Here is a 19,233-nt window from a genome sequence, read left to right as displayed (position 1 = left end):
GACTGATGAGCAGCAAAGGGTTAAACAGGTGTGGATGAAAGGACTTAAAGTGGGAAATTTAGGGAACAATAACTAACAATGACATTTTGAATAAGTAATAAATAAACTACTAATAGAGATGCTATCAAAAATATATGTGACACTCTCAGGGTAAAGACGTAAAAAGGGAGTTATCCTAGAATGCAGTAACAATGCTACTCATTACCTGACACTAACAAATAAAGGGCCAGTACCAGGAAGAATGGCTTCTCTCCTTTAGAAGGACCCCCTAGCCTTTTTCTATAATGCCTCCTTCAGTTAGGCTTTTTTAGTTTGACTCCATTCAGTGTGTAAAATGTCACTGTGACCATTAGCAAATCAAGAAATAAAATATCAGCTGGAAAAAAGTTATTCAGATCAAACTGTGACTTTAAAACGTGCTGAGAGGCCTTTATCTTCACGAGCATCTGACCGTTTACTAATAAGAAAATATCAGATACAAGTAATTGCCATGAAAGTATAAAGTTAGAACGTTTTCATAAAGTTGTAGATGAAGGAAACATACCCAATACCTTACATATGCCATTAATACAGACATTTCTGCTGCTGCCACCTTCAAAGCACGGGGTGCCATCAATGACGGCATCCAGCATTTTCTCAGAAAACTGTTCGTCTATGGGTCTGCAGTACAGCTCACAAGGATGTGCTGAGGGGAAAAGATAAGTTCCTGTGAGTTAACTCTGGAGCTCAGACCACTGCCTGGGATTCCCGTACACTCTTGACCACGCACTGCTTAAGAACCCATCCTTTCGCCTTTCTGAGACAATGCTAAAACGTGGGCATCTTTACTCCTCTTTTTGACAACAACAACTTGGATAATTAATTACACTTCTGAGATTGGTTGAAAATACTATATTCCATTTGTTGTAAATGAGAGCTTTCAATCCTACATTGAACTGTGCACCTACAAATATCAAAGCCTAGGGCATTTAGTGTTAACCGAGGAAATCAGTAGTGGTGATAGGTAATGCAGGCTCCACACAAGCATGATGCTTACTCTCTATGGCAAGGAAAGCTGATTTCTAGGGTGAAAATGGTCCCTCCCCATGATGCCAACATCATCACCACAATCTTAACACGCCCCCTACCCGACTCCAAGAAGTGCTTAGACACAAACCAATAACTACATACAAGTAAAGGGTCTGAAATTTTTTGCCACATTGAAACCCTGCCTGATTATCACAGGAGCCCATCTTTTTACCTTGGGTCTGACTTGGAAGTCATTCTGAGATTCGATTTCTCACTGCCTTGGCAATGAAGACAGAGTGTATAATGAAATATATCCACCTATGTCTGCATACATGATACTCAGAAAAAAAATGACTTAAAGCATGGCTGCCTCAGAAATGTTTAATGGTTAGTGTGTAAAGTAGTATTTCTATCTTGAGTGTTATATTTAATTGCAGGGCTGAAAATTGAGTTGAATGCCTCCCACATGCTTGGCTATACTCCAAGCCCACACTTTACTTCTGGTGAGAACCTGAGAATGTATTCCCCAGAAATCTCTTTGAGAAGCTCTCCTAGATCTGTGTGTTATGGGCAGAGCTGTTGGTCTTTAGATGCTGAGACCAGTGTTACCTTGAAAGAATGAACAGCAGCTGCAAAACTAAGGTACTTGGCACCAAAAGTGTTGGTTTAAGCATGCAAAACTCAAGCAAGCACACCGAGAGGCAAAGGCTCTGAACACTAAATACTAAGTACGTTGTGCAAACTGGAGACAGATGTCAGGTATGTCTGCATAAAGCTTAAAGGAAGGGGATAGGTAAACTAAAACATGCCAACTGACTTCATAGTTGCCGGAGAAGATGCGCAAAGCCAGCATATGTCAACAGGATTGTTCTGCACAGGGCCAGTAGACAGGATCAGAAGATGGCGGGTAAAACATAAACTGGGATTGCTGTCAATTTCCCTTCATGGCAGTGAGAGTGGCATTGTCACTAACCGAGCTAGAGTAGAAGCTTGCAGGGGCAGCCACCTGGGAGTCATTATGCTTTCCAAGGCACGAGAAACCAGGTCAGGATTTTGTGTTTGGACATGCAGAAAAGGACAGCATTCTTGAATAAGTACAGAAATTTCCTTTTAAAATATTATGTACTGCTAGGTGTGCTGGTAAACGCCTTTAACCCCAACACCCAGAAAGCAGAAGCAGGTGGATCTCTGAGTTAGAGGTCAGGCTAGGCTACATAGTGAGTTCTAGGACAGCCAAGGCTACGTTGTAAGTCCCTATTTCAAATAAAACAGGATGCTTGTCTTCTTCTGAGCTGCTGGGAAGAGCCAGGGTGAGAGGTACGTTGTAAGATTTAAGGCGGTATTTAATCTTACAGTATTATAACTGTGTTTTCTTGTGACTAGCCGTCCATCCAATGTTAAGTAATACACATATTCCTGAGTGGTGATGTCCTAATGCTTGCTGTAGGCCTTTGGGTCTGTGATGTGTAACATACTTCCTTAAAAACAAACTACACAAAGAGACTTTTGCTAGTCTTTTTTACACAGTGAATTGAAAGAAATTTGAGTTGCTAAAATCAGTAGGTGATACTTTATTAAACATTATTTCCAGAGCTCATTTTGCATTATACAGGTTATCTCTGTTTATAATCAGCCATCTTGTGCAATTAGTACTTTATTATCTCTATCACAGCTTAGAAAATGTTGGTGTGAGAGGCATAAATCTAGTGGTCTCTGAGTCGTAAACCTAATCCACCAGATTGATTGAGTTTAGGGCCCAAAGTTCCACGTCCTTCAGTGTGTCATTGAAATGTCTTTTAATTTCACACAAATCTTTGATGTCCTTTTTAACGGGTCTACCTTTTGCACTGTTACACAAACTCAGTAATGCACCAATTGGACTCAGTTTTAATTTAATATACATCATGGCGGGTACATATACACACACATATATGTGTACACACACACACACACACACACACACACACACACACACACACATAAAGTACTAGATCCTGAACTAATAGCTTCTTCTACAGAGAACAGAAAAAAAAAAAAAAAACAGTTTTAGTTCATAAAAATTTAATATTACCATGAGAAAATGATTTAATCTTCCCAGGCCTCAGTTTCATCTTAAGCTCTCTGCTATATGCGTACAATAAGTTCCCAACAAATTCTTGTCATTGTTTCCATATCCTCATCTTTGGCTTATGGATTCTTGAAGTTCATTAAAAGTAGTCTTGACATTCTATGCTTTTCATTCCAATTTGTTCAAATTGCCAAGAGACTTGTAACTGCTGCTTTGTTCTCATTCCAAACAAAACCAGCAAAACCCCCAAATCTCTCTTTAGATTATTCACTATAAGCCAAGGCTGCCTTGAGTTCTAACTTTGTTTTCGTGGTTTCTAAATAACTGGTGGCTTGCCCAATTAGCACAAAGAATATGGATCTTGCTCCGACCGCAGGTGCCTCCGTACTTTCTTTTACTTTAACTACGGACCTTCCTTGGATGATGTTCTGGTCCTGACTTAACTATAGAGTCCTCCTGTTTACAGTCGTAAGGCTGTGGGTTGGCAGTGTCCTCAAAAGCAGGTCATTTGTCTGTTGATCGGCTACAGCTAGTCAGTGGAGGGTGGGAAGGAATATAAACTCAACAGTATGCAGGAAGAAGTTGAGGCTTGGGATTCTCCTTCACACAGCACCGGAGTTTAAACCATTGTGATCCAAATTTTATTCCCAGCTCAACGTTTTCAGGGGTTGATTTGCACAGGGTGCGCTGTTGGAAGGATAGGGTGGCTGTAAGCATTAAAGCGTCAGCCTCTCCTAGAGAAGGATTACTGTTGACCATTATTACTGCAGAAGACTTCGAATTCATCCTTGCCAATTAAATGCCATGGCATGACCAATATTGTTAGTGAAAATCTTCTGTATGGATTAACACAGAGTGGCATTTTAATAATGAGATATTATTAACTCAGGCAGCCACAAAAATAAATATCATCCTTGGTGAGAGATGTCAAGAACATTCCTACAGTGACGGGATCCTTATCCAGAGACAAATGCACAGATTAATTAAGTTGCATTTCTATGATGGGATGCTTTGCACTTAACTGAGAGCAATATGTAAACTTTCATTACATGATCTATAGTTTGTGAATCAAGAAAGTTGCAGAATTGACAAGGAAAATCTATTCTAGTGCAAACAAAAATGTGCTATTGGCAATAGTTACTTCTTGGGAGTAGTTTAAGCGTGAAGATATAACAGGAGTGTATGCTTCCTTCATTCAGTTGGGAACATTTACAGTCTGTAAAACACATATATTCCTTTCCAAAATAACGTCCTAGCTCTGAAACCATAGAGCTTGAACAGTTTCCTTTATTTCATGAAAATCGCAGCACATCTCCATGATGAGAGGTCCTTATTTCAAAACTTCCCATTATTCTGCTTTCCCAATAGGATTGATATATATTTTAATGTTACATCATACAAAATACATGAAGTGTGCTGGGCATATGAAACACAAGAGTCTGTTGAGTGTAAGGGCGTAATTTGTGAAACATCAAAAACATTCGTATTTGTAGCAAAAATAATAAATAGTACGTAGCATGGAGACCAACTACTGGTTTTATTTACCTTTAAAATTAGGATATAATGTATCAGACAACATTATGGCATTTTTTCAAACAAAGTATGTCTTAGTAGATTTTCCCCTCCTGTTGTCTCCACTACCCTCTTTACCCCTGCTGTCATCCCATTTTAACCTCCCCACTTTAGTCTCCTTTGCACTTTCACTAGACCAACTGCTTTTATCCTTTGAGAATTTGTATGTACTTTAGACTAGAGAGATCCCTGATTGAAGAAGGTAACCTCAACGGAAGGCTTAGGGCCCCTTAAACAATTTGTAATGCTGAGTCCAATGTTCTGTGCACCCCAACGCTGTCTTTTCTAGACTCTCTTTTCTGTGGTGCTTTGAGGGAGTCTGTAGCTATCATTATCTTGTGAGATAGGGTTCCAAATAAGGAGGCAAAGGGGACAACAGATGGTCCTCTTTGTCGCAGATCATCATATGCAACAGATTCACTGACCCAGATGTCAACCTCACAGATTCTAAAACCTCCAGCATTGGATACTGTTATTATCTTGCATTTATTCACCTGCCCCGCTGCATGCATTTGGTTGGGTCATGTGATGTTTCCCCTCTAGCTTTCAGGAGCATTTAGGATTTTGCTAAGAGAAAGCACTGAAACCAATTTATAGGTGAACTCTTGCCCTCATGTTGTCTGATTAGCCTCAGCAGCAAGCTTGGCTGGCTGAGTCAATTTACTGAGCCAAAGTTTGCACTTTCAATTCTGCAGAAATGACATTGCCCAATACATTTTGTCACTGATCCTAAGAGTGATCGTTAGATACAAGAAAATAAGTAAATAAACCTTGTTTTTCTAGATGATCTCACCCTCACACTGTGATTCATCTGCTCTCCCTAAAAAGCTCAAGTAGCTGAATGTTAATTATTAAATCAAAGGTTGCACTTTCGATCCCGCTAAACCAGGATGGCTTAGCATTTGGGAGTAATAACCTTAAGTAATCACTAGAAGTAGAAATATCAAACTTAAAATGAAGAATAAAATATTTAAGAGGAGGAAAAGTTTTGACACGTTTTATGTGGGCTGGGGGAGACAGCAGATGAGTCAGTAGGTCACAAGAGCTGGGGGAAACCACTAGGCTAGAGGATTGATGCTTTGACCCAGATAAAGAGTTAGTTCAGCCATCAGCATATTCAATTCCAGTGATAAATGCAAACCTATCACTCTGAAGCATATGAAAGCTTTGTCTGTTCTACCGACTCTCATTTATTTATGAAAAGCCAAGACGAATCAACCCTTTTTATTCCAAGTCAAGTTATTTGAGCCACCCACATTCAATATATACAAGTCCAGTTCTACAGTGGGGGAGGGAATAGGATACAAACTGAGTACCGATTATACCAGTGGAGCTGTTTTGATATGTTAGTCCTAAGAGCTGCTCATTTGGCCCATAAAATCATGCCCCCCCTAATAATTTCACCTCCATACAAGATATGTGGAATGTACACATGGATGGCACTGGCTAAATGTACCTTTGACATTGGCTATATAATCAAATGCCTCAGTTGCACTCCCGCCCAGCAAGAACTGGGAGCAAGGGAAAATGATTGCTACCAAGATGCTTTGGAGACTCCAAGTCAGCAACTCTCTGTAGCAATTTTCTCTCCACATAGATACCCACAGCTTTGACTATAATTGTTCTAGCAGCCAACCCTGAGTTTCTTGCATCTGTGACTCCTGAGTCTCAGCATATTGGAATTTTGAGAATCTAACAATCACGTAAAATTAGCTATTCGTTTTACTCCCCAGCCTCAAATACCCTTAAGTTAGGGAACTCTTTCTTGTTCTGTTCCTTGTTCAAATAACAGCCCAGAGATGACAAAGAGTCACTGACTGCATTTTAGGAGGGAGTGTGGGACTATATCTGACAGTGTGGCCAAAGCTAAGTGTTCTCCAGCGCAGTTATGCCTCCATCCCCCGACACGCGTCTTTCAGGTCTTTGATTTTACATTTTTAACCTTGTTGTGCTATGCTGTACACATAAATTGTTGATCTCGGGCCCAGCATTAATTTCCGATGGAGGCATTTTTACAATCTTGTCTCTTTTGAACTGTTCTCCCCACTTTTAAAAATGCCTTCCTTTTCTTTCCTCCACAGAAAGTCCTATTAAACATAAACTCAGCAGCTGCTTCCATGGAAGGCTCCTTGGGAGTTAAGCTCATCTGACCTGCAAGCCAGTGACCACGTTTGAAGAGTGCCACTTTCATCTTCCACAGGGAAGCCTGGATACATCCAGCCTTTAATATTTAGTGGTCAGCTTGAGCCAGTCAGCGTTATCATCTTCTACAGTTGAGAAACCCTGAGGGTACAGTTCTCTCTGCTGACCTTTACAGGATTTCTGAGAAACTCCAGATCTGAGATTTACATTTAAGGTCCCTTACCTGGATTGAACACAGGGAACCAGTGATAAAATTCGTTTTTGTAGGGGACCGTGTCAAATTCACTGCACTGCATCTGCCGGAAAGTCGGAGTGTCTGTGCGGCAGGGGTGGACGTTGCATAAACGAAAGCGTTTTCTTTCTCCAGTACAGTATTTCCCTCCAAACTTTGGTCTGCAGATGAAACAGACAAATTATTCTTTAAGTCTCCTGAGAGGCCAACAATTCCTTTTTTAAAATCCCTTGCCATCCTGGCCATGGCTCTTTCTTGTCAAATCGTGCCTTTTTCTGACCTAGAGACACATATAAGTATTTCCAATTTCTTACTCTTTGGGAGTGTATATGTTTCTCACCAGCCTTTCAGCCTTAAGCTTCCTATTTTTAATATATATTAATTATATATTTATTATTATATATTATTAAAAATAATTAATATATATTAAATATATGTGCTTTAATTATATATTTGCCTGTTTTAAATGATTTATATTATATATTTCCAACTGCAAAATCCCCAGGGAAAAAATGTATGAGAAAAATAGAAGCATTTTCCTTTCAACCTCAATTTCTTCTCTGATCCTTTTTAGCAATAAAAATGGTCAGAATTCAGAATTATTCCTACTTTGCCAATCTTGGACCTGGCTACCAGGTGTTTTTGAGACAGGATGTCATTACGTACTCTTGGTGGGCCTAGAACTTGCTAGGTCAACCAGGTTGGCCTTAATCTTATAAGAAGTCTCTTTGCCTTTGCCTCCTGAGTGTTAAAATAAAGACATTCACCACCATGCTCAGCCTATCCAGTTGTATTTTTATATGTGTTTTCTCTTCCTCAATTACACAGGTATTAAATCAGTCTGACAGATCACTTCATTCCTGTGTTCCCTTTGTCCATTAAAAAATGCAACCCCCTGTGGTGCACAGTGTATACTGTTAGATTATCTTAAGTATATTAGTTTCTTGTTTAAAGATTTTTAGTGTCACCCAGTGGTTAAAAATCATGTCAGCCAAATCCATTTCTTGAGAACGGCACTCCAGGCTTTCATGGTCCTGTCTTTCCTGACTTACCAATCTCTGCATATTCTCCTTTAAATACTCATTTCCTAGTGTTTCCTGTGCCCCTGCATGGGTTTCCTGCCTCTTAAATCTTCACATGTCTACCTGCTCTTTGAGGACCAAATAAACGCTACCTCCATCATAAATCCTCTCTGGATGCCAACCACAGGTGGTCTCTTTCTCCTTCTAAAAGACACTCCATGCTCTAACTGTGCTTACTGGCTTTCTTCTGAAGATAGTCCTTTCATGACCCAGTCCAAGTTCTAATTCCTCTCTAGAGTCCTATAATACCATGAGCACAGCATGGATCAGCTCTCAGAGAAGCAGAGGCCAGCTGGTAGGTCCTATGAAGGCTCCTGAGTGACTTACCATGACTTCTTACTGCACCTTGCTGTAGCCTAGAGAAATACTATGACTATCATTGTAGTTTCACATCATGGGGCCAAAGACTGGAGCTTATATCAACTTGACTTTTTAGTAGTTAGATGAATCTAAACAAGTTTTCTTATTTTTCTTAGTCCTAGTTTTTATTATTGTGAAATGAGCATACTAATCTTTATTTTATGACAATTTTTTTTTAAGTTTTATTTATTTATTTTTTTTTGGTTTTTCGAGACAGGGTTTCTCTGTGTAGCCTTGGCCATCCTGGACTCACTTTGTAGATCAGGCTGGCCTCGAACTCACAGTGATCCGCCTGCCTCTGCCTCCCGAGTGCTGGGATTAAAGGCATGCGCCACTACGCCCGGCTTATTTTATGACAATTTAAAGGCTCAATGAGATAATGCATATAAATATTTAGTAGAATAGTAGTTAGTGCATTATAAGAATTGAAGACAGGATAGACTCTTTCAAGTATTGTGAATACAAACCAACCAACATTGAAATACACAATTTTCCTAATAGCATGCTGTGAGGAAGAAAGAATTAGTGCAAAGTCAACATAAGTGCTGTACTGCCTCGAAATTTCACAATTTTGTTAAAATAGTCAAACAAATTCAGGTTGTGAGCCTAGCGTAGCCTTCTCTTCAGCCCTTACTAAACCTACTTGGAAGTGAGACGTTTTAAGATAGCAACTAAGTATGTATGCCTGAGCAGAATAAAGATTAGGATAGGAGTGCTCCATGGGAGTGAGGCTGGCCTGAAAGAGTTCTTAGAAGGGGTAGACAGACCTAGAGAACAGTCTCAGAGAAAAAGATAGAGGTATGATACATGAGCAGGACCAATGCACTCATATGTGGGAAGCAAGGAGTGCATTTCCCAGCTGATAATGGCCAAGCCAAGTTTTGGACCATATAGTATAGCCTGCAGCCTGAGTTTTTTTCCATGTGCTGTCTCAGCTGATGTGCAGCCCCGAGAGACAATCCCACCAGTCTCGTTGTGTTCTTGTTCTCTTTGATGTTCATGAGACTTACTCTCCTCCCTTCCCCATCTTTCTTAAGGCAACTTGAGACGTTACAGTGGCTCACATAGCAGGCTCTTCATTGCAGCAGGTACTAAGAATTGTCCTTAACTTCTAAGGTCATGCTGGTCTCCGTTCAATAACAGAGACTCTGTCCATCTCATTTCCTCCAACAAATATTACCAAGAGTCTCTTATAACCCAAGATGTGCCAATATTTCACTATCCTTGTAGTCGGTCTCACTTGACCAATGTCAAAGATAAGGTCAGGAAATATGCCTAGGGAGGAATACATATCTTTTACACAATTGCATATTGATAGTGACTGAAGAAAGCTACAGTCATCAGCATAAGTGGTTATAACTGGCTCATGTACTGATCTGATTTTGTGGCTGGATTCACAGAGATCTTTATACAACTACTTCCCATCGATGGTGGTCTCAATAAATTCAAGAAAATGGGTTATGGAGTCAGGTGTCATCACTCACTCAGGGAGACTGAGAAATAGTAGCCATGGAGATGCACACTAGGACACCCTGTCCTCTAATGCTCAGCTAGGGAATCGTTCTTCAGCTCCTCAGCTAGACCATTGCTTCTCTGTAGAGACCACAGGTTATTGAAAATCTTACTGAGTTCAGGGAACAGTGGCTGGATACACACAAGTCTCAGAGAAAATTGCCTGTATTTCCTGATCTCAAAAGCACACTTCTGACCAAGCTGACAAGTATTTTCATTATGGATAGAGTACTGTATAAGACAGTCCTGCGTGAATTTTTTTAAGTAACAGAGTTTCGTCAGGAAACAAAATTTTAAAACAATTACATCATAAGTCCTCAAACAAATCCTTAATGTGTACATGGGGACCTCATAAGTAGTGCTTATTTGTAATTTATAAGATCATAGATAATATATTAAGCTATAATACTAAAAATCTCAGAGAAAACACATTTTATGTATAAAAAATTGTATGCACATATAACACATGTATATATAATTTACATAAACTAATTTGCTTATTAATGAAAGGAGAAGATTAAGATTTTATCACTTGCTTTTTAAAAATGTGCCTTTATTTTTCAATACAAAGGCACGTCTTGGAAAAAGAGCTTAGTCCAGTTTCTACTACTAGGAAGCATTAAGTGCATCCTCAAAAGATGCATACTTAGAAACTTGTATATGAGTAAGTAAGGAAATCAAGATGCAATATATTTAAAAACATGACAATTTAAGCCTAATTTACACACATATGTAACGTTATAATTTTATTATATGAAAAAATAGACAATTGGATTAAAAGTAAAAAATGAATTATGCAATCCTTTATATGTCATTATGGAATCCTAAGATTCATAAAAATATGTTGCTAGAATATTAATAACTAACTTCAAAAACGTGCTTTGTCATTTTACTAGTTACATAAAGGATGAATACTTTTATGTAAATACACATTCATTGTGATTGAAATCTTGCTATAATCACAGCAACTGAGTTTTATTAATCTACTTCTTAGTGACAGGGTGCAGTTATCAGGAAGGATTTAATTGCATAAGTTCCTTGAGAGTTTCACATAGATAGAATATTTAAAAGAAATTTGCTTCTACATTTAAAAGAAGTCGGCTTTGTTTCATGTAAATAATGGAATGAGCATACTTATCTGTTAGTAAGGCTCCAGTGCCAAGTTAAAACACATTGAAAGAGAAGTGCATTTTTTTTTTCACTCCATGTGAATCTTCTGGGTCTTTCTGTCTTTGGGAATTAATCAAATTTCCCTCAGAAACCTTAAAAAATGGTGTCATACCATTCGAGAACAGTGTGCCAGCAGTTACAGAAGAGAGGAAAGCAAATACTCATGTCAGGCTTACTCTGGGTTGTTGCAGAGCCTCTCTGCACTCTGAGCTCCCACCCCACAGGTCCTAGAGCAGTGTGACCAGGGTGACCAGCGTCCCCAGCCTCCGGGGATGCTCTCCGGTTTCTTCCCCACTGTGATACACTTTCCAGCCATGCACCACTACAAAGAGACACAACAGGGAGGGCACGTGTCAGGAAAAGTCCATAGCAAGCTGGTCCAAAGACTCTCTAAAGCCTAACACAATTCATTCCAAACCAGAAGACTTTCTACAGTAACATAACAGGGGCCACACAGAAGATGCTTAGAGAGGTTCTTCAAATAAATTGGTTTTGAGAATCAAGTTTATCAGGCTCTATTAACTCAGGGACAGATGGTGCCAAACTCAAGCTATATGCAGATTCCCACTGAACTCCTAAGCCATAGAGGTAGAATAACACAACCCACTTAGTGGGTCAGCATGCTACGAACACTTAGAACTATGGAATGTGAGTTGCCATGCCCTGGGGCAGTCTGGAGAGCTAACATCTGTGAACTGTGGCTTTTCTGCATAGGGAAGTGGGAAGAATTTTAAGATATTCAACCATGTCAGACAGTGAAAGGGAGGACTATAAAAAAACTCTATCTAGCGTTTTGGGAACTATTTGCCTATGCTTTCTAATATGGAGGGAGAAATGTCAAAAATGAAAGTTGTTAGCAAGCTCAGAAAGAGACCAGAAACTCCATAGTAGTTCACCAGGGGAAGATGGGCCCGATGCTCTACAGGTAAAGTGCAGAACTGGGCTCAGCTGTTTTCATGGACCAGTTGGTCCCAGCAAAGGTTGGACATGAGCAGCGGAGGTGGGATCATTTCCTGTGTCTGGTTTGACTGTGTGAGTGCCTTTGGGTGCTCCTCACACCTTCCAGGGCCTTCTTCCCACCTCCTTCCAGGCGCTCCAGGCCAATGGCCCTCCTGCCTCTTTTCCTCAGGCCAACAACACATCACCTTCTTCTCACCACAGCGTGTCCCATCCGCAGCAGCATCCAGCTTAGAGCGACAGAAGCCTTTCACTGAGCACCACAGTGTCTGGCAAACGTTCTGGAAAACAAATGAGAGGCTGCACTCTGTTGTACTTTCAAATCCTGCATGAAGGTACATCTGAAAAGGACCTGGCAAATTTGAACATAAATAGATAACATGCGCCAGGAATTGACAAATAGGATTTTAGACATCAAGTTAGAAAGTTTCTTCACAGCAAAAGAAACTATGAGTAAAGAAGAAACATACAGAATGGGAGAAAAATCTCTGTTAGCTGTCTGTCTGCCATCTATCTATCTATCTATCTATCTATCTATCTATCTATCTATCTATCTATCATAGCTAAAGTACTGCAAAATGTAGAGTAAGTTGGGTCCAAATTATTAAAAAAGAACATGACACAAAGAGTTGGGATGATATCCAGTGGATAGCAGTGACTCTAAGAACAGAATAGAAGGACCATTAAATTTCTGCTTTTAAAATAACAGTAGTAGCAATCTAAATAGTAGATAGACTGGGTGATAGAATATTGAGAGGATGAGCAGAGTCAAGTCAGCAGTGGTCAGGAAGAAGGCAGGATGGAGATTCTAATTACTGAAGAGCACAATGCCAAGACTTGGTGTATCAATTAGGTACTGAAAACAAAGAAGAGAGGGATGAATCCTAGTCCTACCCTGGGATGTAATGATACTCTTTGACTAAATGGGAAAATTAGAAGAGGGGTGGTTTTAAAGATTAGGTTGACATCATGGAACTGCCTCCACGTTGCATAGGATTTGTGGCTCCACAGAACTCCAAGAAAGTTGGGTCAAAGATTTGCATAAATAGGAATATATTAAAAATAAAGCTTTCATATCTGGGCCTGGACCTCCAGTTTCCAAGCATTCTTTGGTACTTCCTCCAGCATTCTGCAGACCCTAAGCCTTGAACAGCCCCAACAGAGGTACAAAGAAATCCAGCACTTACTTCCACTTCCTGGCAGAATGTAGCATTTGGGCCATACTGGAGCTGACACTGGTGATGAACATCATAAATCACTCCAGGGGCAATGACATTGGACTTCAAGCCTTTCTTTCTGGGGATATCATCAAGACAGAATCCCCTGCCTCGGCTGCAACAAGTCAACAAAAAACCACAGCAGTTCCTTATGATGCTCTCCATCATCCGGTAGACATTTTCATCATAATAATTTATTCTTTGTTCTTCTAGTCAGCCTTATTCTTATAAGCATGAGAACCCTATGGGCCTTGGAGAGGAAAGTTAATAAGAGGAAATGAAAATACTATGGGACATAAAATGTCTAGTTGTTATCTAGGAATACAATAGTAAGCATCCTAGTTATGTCTTTATTGTTGGAATAATGCAATAAAGCAACTTGGGAAGGAAAGGTCTTATTGCTTTTTAACTTCCAGGTAACAGTCTATCAGTGAGGAAAGCTGAGGCAGAAACTTGGAGGGAGGAACAGAAGAAGTCAGGGAGGAGAGGAGTGCTTGTTACTGGTTTGCTTCTTCTGGCTTGTTCAGCTTGCTTCCTTACACACTTGAGGACATCTATCAGTAATTGAGAATATGCATGACAGACTCCCCTAAAGGCAATCTGATGGAGGCATTTTCCCAATTGAGGTTTTTCTTCCCACATGACTCTAGTTTTCGTCAAGGTGACAAAAACAAAACAAAACAAAACAAAAGACAGTGGGGAAACAGACAACTGTGATGTTATCCCTAACAGGTTCGACTGAACATTTCTGACACATGATCTCAACAATTAGTTATAAAAGGCTACATTGAGGCAGTATCAACGAAGGAGAAGCAGGCGGCCCACTTGCCTGTGGTACGGGGCATAGTCAGAAAGCAGAAGGGGCATCCACTCCTTTGATGCCACCTTGATACTGTGAGCTGGAAAATGAAACCAAATCTTCCCCAGGCATTATCTCCTCTGTGGAAAACTCACTGAAACTCTGCTTAGAGACCAAGTGACACTGTCACGAAGGACACATGCACTTACTCCAAGAAGCGAGTGATGTACTCCTTGCTACATTTCGACCATGTCAGCGGGGTGGGGTCATACTGAATTTGTTGGGACATGATGTATGGGTGCCTGCCCACGGGCTCACAGTCATTTTCTTTCCCATCATGCTGGATGCCGAAGCTGAGGCAAAACACAAGAAATCAGACAGGGCCTTAAGCAGGAGAAATTCACAGGTTCACGAGAGTGATTAAAAACCACAGGAAGCCACCTTTGCTCTGAAGAAGCTGATTACAAAGTGAGACTTTGAAGTTGGAAAGACATAGCTAATTTTGGACTCAGAAGTTCAAGGATGGTGATAGACATGCCCTTAACCTCAGCTACATAACCACAGAAGCCATATGGAGAATTAAAAGTAAACTCCTGTTTGGCAGAAAGCTGAGAGCTCTCAGCCTCCCTTCCTATATTCTAAAGTCAGGAGGGTGAAGCATGGCCCAGTACACCCACTGCCTCAGCTGCAGCAACCCCAGCATCAACACATCCAGCTTCCCTTCTCTCTGTCATTGGAGAGAAGCAGGAATGCCATCGCAGGGAGACTTTGGGGGGCACAGGCGTTGAAGGATGGATTTCTTTATTCCATTCCAACGGGTCTCCCTTGCCAACCCAGTGGGGGGACCTCGCAGTTCAGTGGTTGAGATCAGATGTTTTGAAGATAGACAGTCTGGATTGAATTTGAGCTCTGCAGTTTGGTGACATTTGAGTAACTGAAGCATGCCTAGTGTTTTTCTCCTAGAAAATTGGTAGTCACCATAGTACAAGGAGGAGATCTGAATGAAGGAAAAATTGAAAACCACTTAGCATGGTCTGGTCTATAACAAGAGCATCCCAAGTGACAGAAATTTAATGTAAAATTAATTTTCCTGAGTCTGGGAAATGGCTCAGTAAAGCAAAGCTAGTAAGTGCAAGCATGAAAACATGAGGCTTTATCTCCAAGAATCCATGAAAAAAAAAAAGCCAGCACATGTGATCCCCATGCTGGGGAAGTGCTCACTGGCCAACCAGCCTGGCCTGCTTGGTGAGCTCCAGACTACTGGGAGATCCTATCTCAAAAAATAAAATGGAGTACAAATGAGGAAGATGCAGCCAACCCAAGGTTGACTTCTGGCCTCCATGCACATGTGCATACATGCACACACACACACACACACACACATATATGTGCACATACATGTATACACACAAATAATAATTTTCCAGTTTGATTTCCTTCTTTTAAAGAATAACTTCTATAGGTCAAAAGACATACATCTTGTTGGAGGCAAATGTGATACTCATTTGTTTGTCTGTGCCCTTGTCTCCCACTGACCATGAAGGCAGCTCTGAAAGACCATAATATTTAACTGTCTGCCATGCCAGAGGGTACCTAGGACATAAAATAACCCAGAGTTGTCTGTTTACAACTAATGTCCTCAGGATTATCCGAAGATACCCTCTCTGGTTCCTACAAAACTCAGTTTTCATGGAGGTCTGGGCATGAACTACTTAAAGATGTTGGCTTAGCCTTCCAGATCTGGATACAGGAACGTAGGACTTTTTACTCTTCTCACCTCTCTGACTGAGAAACTCACATTCTGTTTTGATGGAATCTGATCAGTATTAGCAACTCAGGCACAGAATAGACTTTGGGGAATTTAGAGATTTTCTTGCATTTTGTGTATTAGCAACTTTTCCCAAACTAATCCCATTCTGTGAATGTAAAACTCACAAAGGAACTACAGAGTTAGTCTGCAAAGCTATCGCCACTGCCTTACAAAGAAAGTGATAGAGTAAAATCCTGCCAGACAAGCTTCCTTGGGCCGCTGCCCATCCATTCCACCCAGCTCCCGGAGTGCTTGCTGTACAAGGTCATTTGTTCAGTAGCTAGAAAACACCCTATACAGTGAGCAATTCTCAGAAGAAAGTCATGGCTGTTGGAGCTGGACCCAGAAGGGCCTGCACAAACTGAAGCACCAAACAAGGACATAGCAAGCAGAGAACCTAGATGCCCTGTTCAGATATAACCAATGGACAGCTCATTCTTCATGTGGGGAAGCTGGGGTGGGTGGGGTGGTGGTGGGACAGCGGGAGACTGTCTCTGACACAAACTTTGGTACCTGTGATTTGATCACTGCCCCTTGGCAGAATCCCTGTGGGAACACAGAGGAAGGGCAAGCAGACTGTCCAGATGAGACCTGACCTGACAGACTGTGGTTAGATGGTGGAGAAAAAGGACCCAACAAGTCAGAGGTCTAGGGGAAGGGAACAGGGCAGAAGAGGGAGGGAGGGTGGGAACAGGAAGATACAAGTGAGGAGATTATAGTCAGCATGTAATGTGGAATAAATTATAATAAAATAAAAAGAATATCCATCCATGAATTTTGGAGAATGTATCTAAACACAGAAAGAGGAAGAAAGGAGGAAAGGAAGGAAAGAAGGAAAGAAGGAAAGAAGAAAAAACTCACAAAGAAGATCATTTTGGACAGGCTCTTACGCAGCTCAGGCCTGCCCCTAACTTGTTATGTAGGTGTGGATGACCGTGATCTTGTGACCTAGGTACCTCTACCTACAAGAGTTCCCGGTGTGTGCCACCATACTTGGTTTATGCAGAACCAGGGTCCAACTCTGGCCTTCATGATGCTAATTGAGCATTCTACCAACTGATCAACCCCCTCCCAGTCCAAAATGATGACCGTTTTAGTAGAGGCTATTCTAATACACAAACCGTGTGCCTGAGGTTTACTTCTTCATATTTTCTTAGCACTGAGGACTGAATCTAGATTCTTGTTCTTGCTAGGAAAGCATGCATCCACTGAACTATATCTCAAGCCTTTTGTTTTTTGAAGCAGAATCTTGCTATTGCAGCCCAGTCTTACTAGCCTTCTTGCTTGCTTCTACCCACCTGAGATTATCAGAATGCACCACTATGGCCCTGGTTACCTGCCGTTCTACACTTTAAATACAGCAGTTCACCAAGATCTCAATTTAGTTAGCACATTATAGAATTTTCTCTTTATACCTAGTCTTGTTTTATGGGATAAGGAATCTGGCCTCTGTCTAGTATCAAAGCCAGTGGAGGCAATAACAGCGAGGGGTGAGAACCCATGGGGCCAGAGTGCTGGAGGGCTTAACCTCCAAAAGCTATTTGGTGTAGCCTTTGGGGTAGGATCCAAACAGTAGTTTGGAGTAGACACCTTCTACTTCTGGCACAATCCCCAGGGTTGCTAGGCTACCCTATTTTTTTAGTGGGGAGGGGGTCTCTCTTGTATTGAAATAGGTTGACTAAATTATAGGCTAGAGTACAGCTTAAGTAAGTATCTGAGTCTCAGTAGTGCTTTGTGGGGCATATCTACACTTTACCTTATGCTGTTTATTCATTTTATGGTATAGTGCAACTCGCAGAGAACAAGAGCCATGAAAGTGGGAATATAAGCTTTCCCAAGTCTTTCAGAAAATACTAGGTTTGAACATACAGTGGGGAAAGCTTTATAAATGACATGGACTACAACCTGGAAGCTGGGTCTACTCAATTCAACCGTGGTGTTTTCATTACTTAAGAGGAAGTTATTTTTATTCTAGTTTAAACACATATGCAAGTTTCATATCTTATACCTACATATGAGAAAGAATATTCAGCATTTCTCTCTTTGAATCTGAGTTGCCTCTAATGATTATTACTAGTTCCATTTATTTATCTCTAAATTTTATCTTCTTTGCAGCTGAATGCTATTCTGTTGTGTATATGTATATTTTAATTATCCATCCATTAGTTCATAGACATTTAGGCTTCATATCCATAGAATTCAGGGAACTAGTAAGAGGTGATAGGAGATTTCAAGAGAAGGTAAATTGAATATAGGTGTAATAGAGGTAGAGAAAAGAATCATGGGACAGGAAAGGTGAAGTGGGAAGGGGGTAGGAAGGCAGGGTAGAGGAGGGAGTATGAAGAGGGATAGCTAACATTTAAAACCTTTAAAAGGGTTGGAATGATGGCTCAGAGCTTAAGAGCACTGGCTGCTCTTCCAGAGGTCCTGAGTTCAAGTCCCAGCAACCACATGGTGGCTCACAACCATCTATAATGTGATCTGGTGCCCTCTTCTGGCATGCAGGCATACATACAGACAGTACACTGTGAACATAAATAAATCTTAAAAAAAAAAAACCTTTAAAAATGCTATGTGGAAACATAACTATAGGAGTTTCCTAAAATATTTACATATACATATATAAAAGGAAATTAAGTAGAGTTATTCTATAGTAGAGCAACAACGAATGCCTCTCCAGAGACTACAGATGATCAGACAAAAAGCCCAGTACCAGGTATGAGTTACCTCTTCACAGTCCCCAACACAGAATAGGCTAGTACCACTGTTCTTGAATATCCTCCAGAACTGGATAGTAAGACCCTCTGCTATAGACAGCACACATTAGAATCATAAGACATAAAGAAATCAAGCTGGTCAAGGAGTAGATGGTGTCTGAAGGTTCTAGCCACACTACCAAGGAAATAAATTATTGAGCAATTTTATGTAGCTGTGTGCCTTACAAACTACAATAACAATTGGTCTGACAAAATATGTCCAGTGGTACAATAGTGGTATTAATGCTATAGGCATAACCAACACTTTCTTACTGAATTTAAAATCCACTCTATAAGACAGAGCTTGTGCCTGGTATAACTGGTATAACTGGCATAATTGGTATAAAACCCTATGGTTGGCTAGGGGCATAGACTCTAGGGAGAACTTGATACTATTATTTTGTTAAATGGACATGGTATTAGCTGCCTGCCACCTAAGTGTTTTCTTTGTATCTATAATTCATCTCTTAGCTCCGATTAAAGAAATTTCCTTCTGCCATAGATGGAATGGTAATTAGTACAGAAGTACACAATATGTCAGTGTGCAC

General features: G+C 40.5%; 1 protein-coding gene across 1 annotated transcript in view; it reads right to left on the bottom strand.

Annotated features, from left to right (window-relative positions):
- Nucleotides 1-19,233, bottom strand: part of LOC127193572 (A disintegrin and metalloproteinase with thrombospondin motifs 12) — a gene marked incomplete at its 5' end in the record, with an annotated part of 116,599 nt that overhangs the window by 69,778 nt on the left and 27,588 nt on the right. Inside the window, 6 exons of the mRNA XM_051150842.1 lie at nucleotides 552-685; nucleotides 7,014-7,183; nucleotides 11,323-11,468; nucleotides 12,292-12,384; nucleotides 13,291-13,435; nucleotides 14,329-14,472. Coding sequence (XP_051006799.1) covers nucleotides 552-685; nucleotides 7,014-7,183; nucleotides 11,323-11,468; nucleotides 12,292-12,384; nucleotides 13,291-13,435; nucleotides 14,329-14,472 — 832 coding nt within the window. The remainder of the gene's footprint in view (nucleotides 1-551; nucleotides 686-7,013; nucleotides 7,184-11,322; nucleotides 11,469-12,291; nucleotides 12,385-13,290; nucleotides 13,436-14,328; nucleotides 14,473-19,233) is intronic.

Source organism: Acomys russatus, chromosome 9 (assembly GCF_903995435.1).
Source record: "Acomys russatus chromosome 9, mAcoRus1.1, whole genome shotgun sequence".
NCBI classification, from domain to species: domain Eukaryota; kingdom Metazoa; phylum Chordata; class Mammalia; order Rodentia; family Muridae; genus Acomys; species Acomys russatus.
Note: the sequence above shows the minus strand (reverse complement) of the source record. Positions and strands in the feature narration are given on the sequence as shown.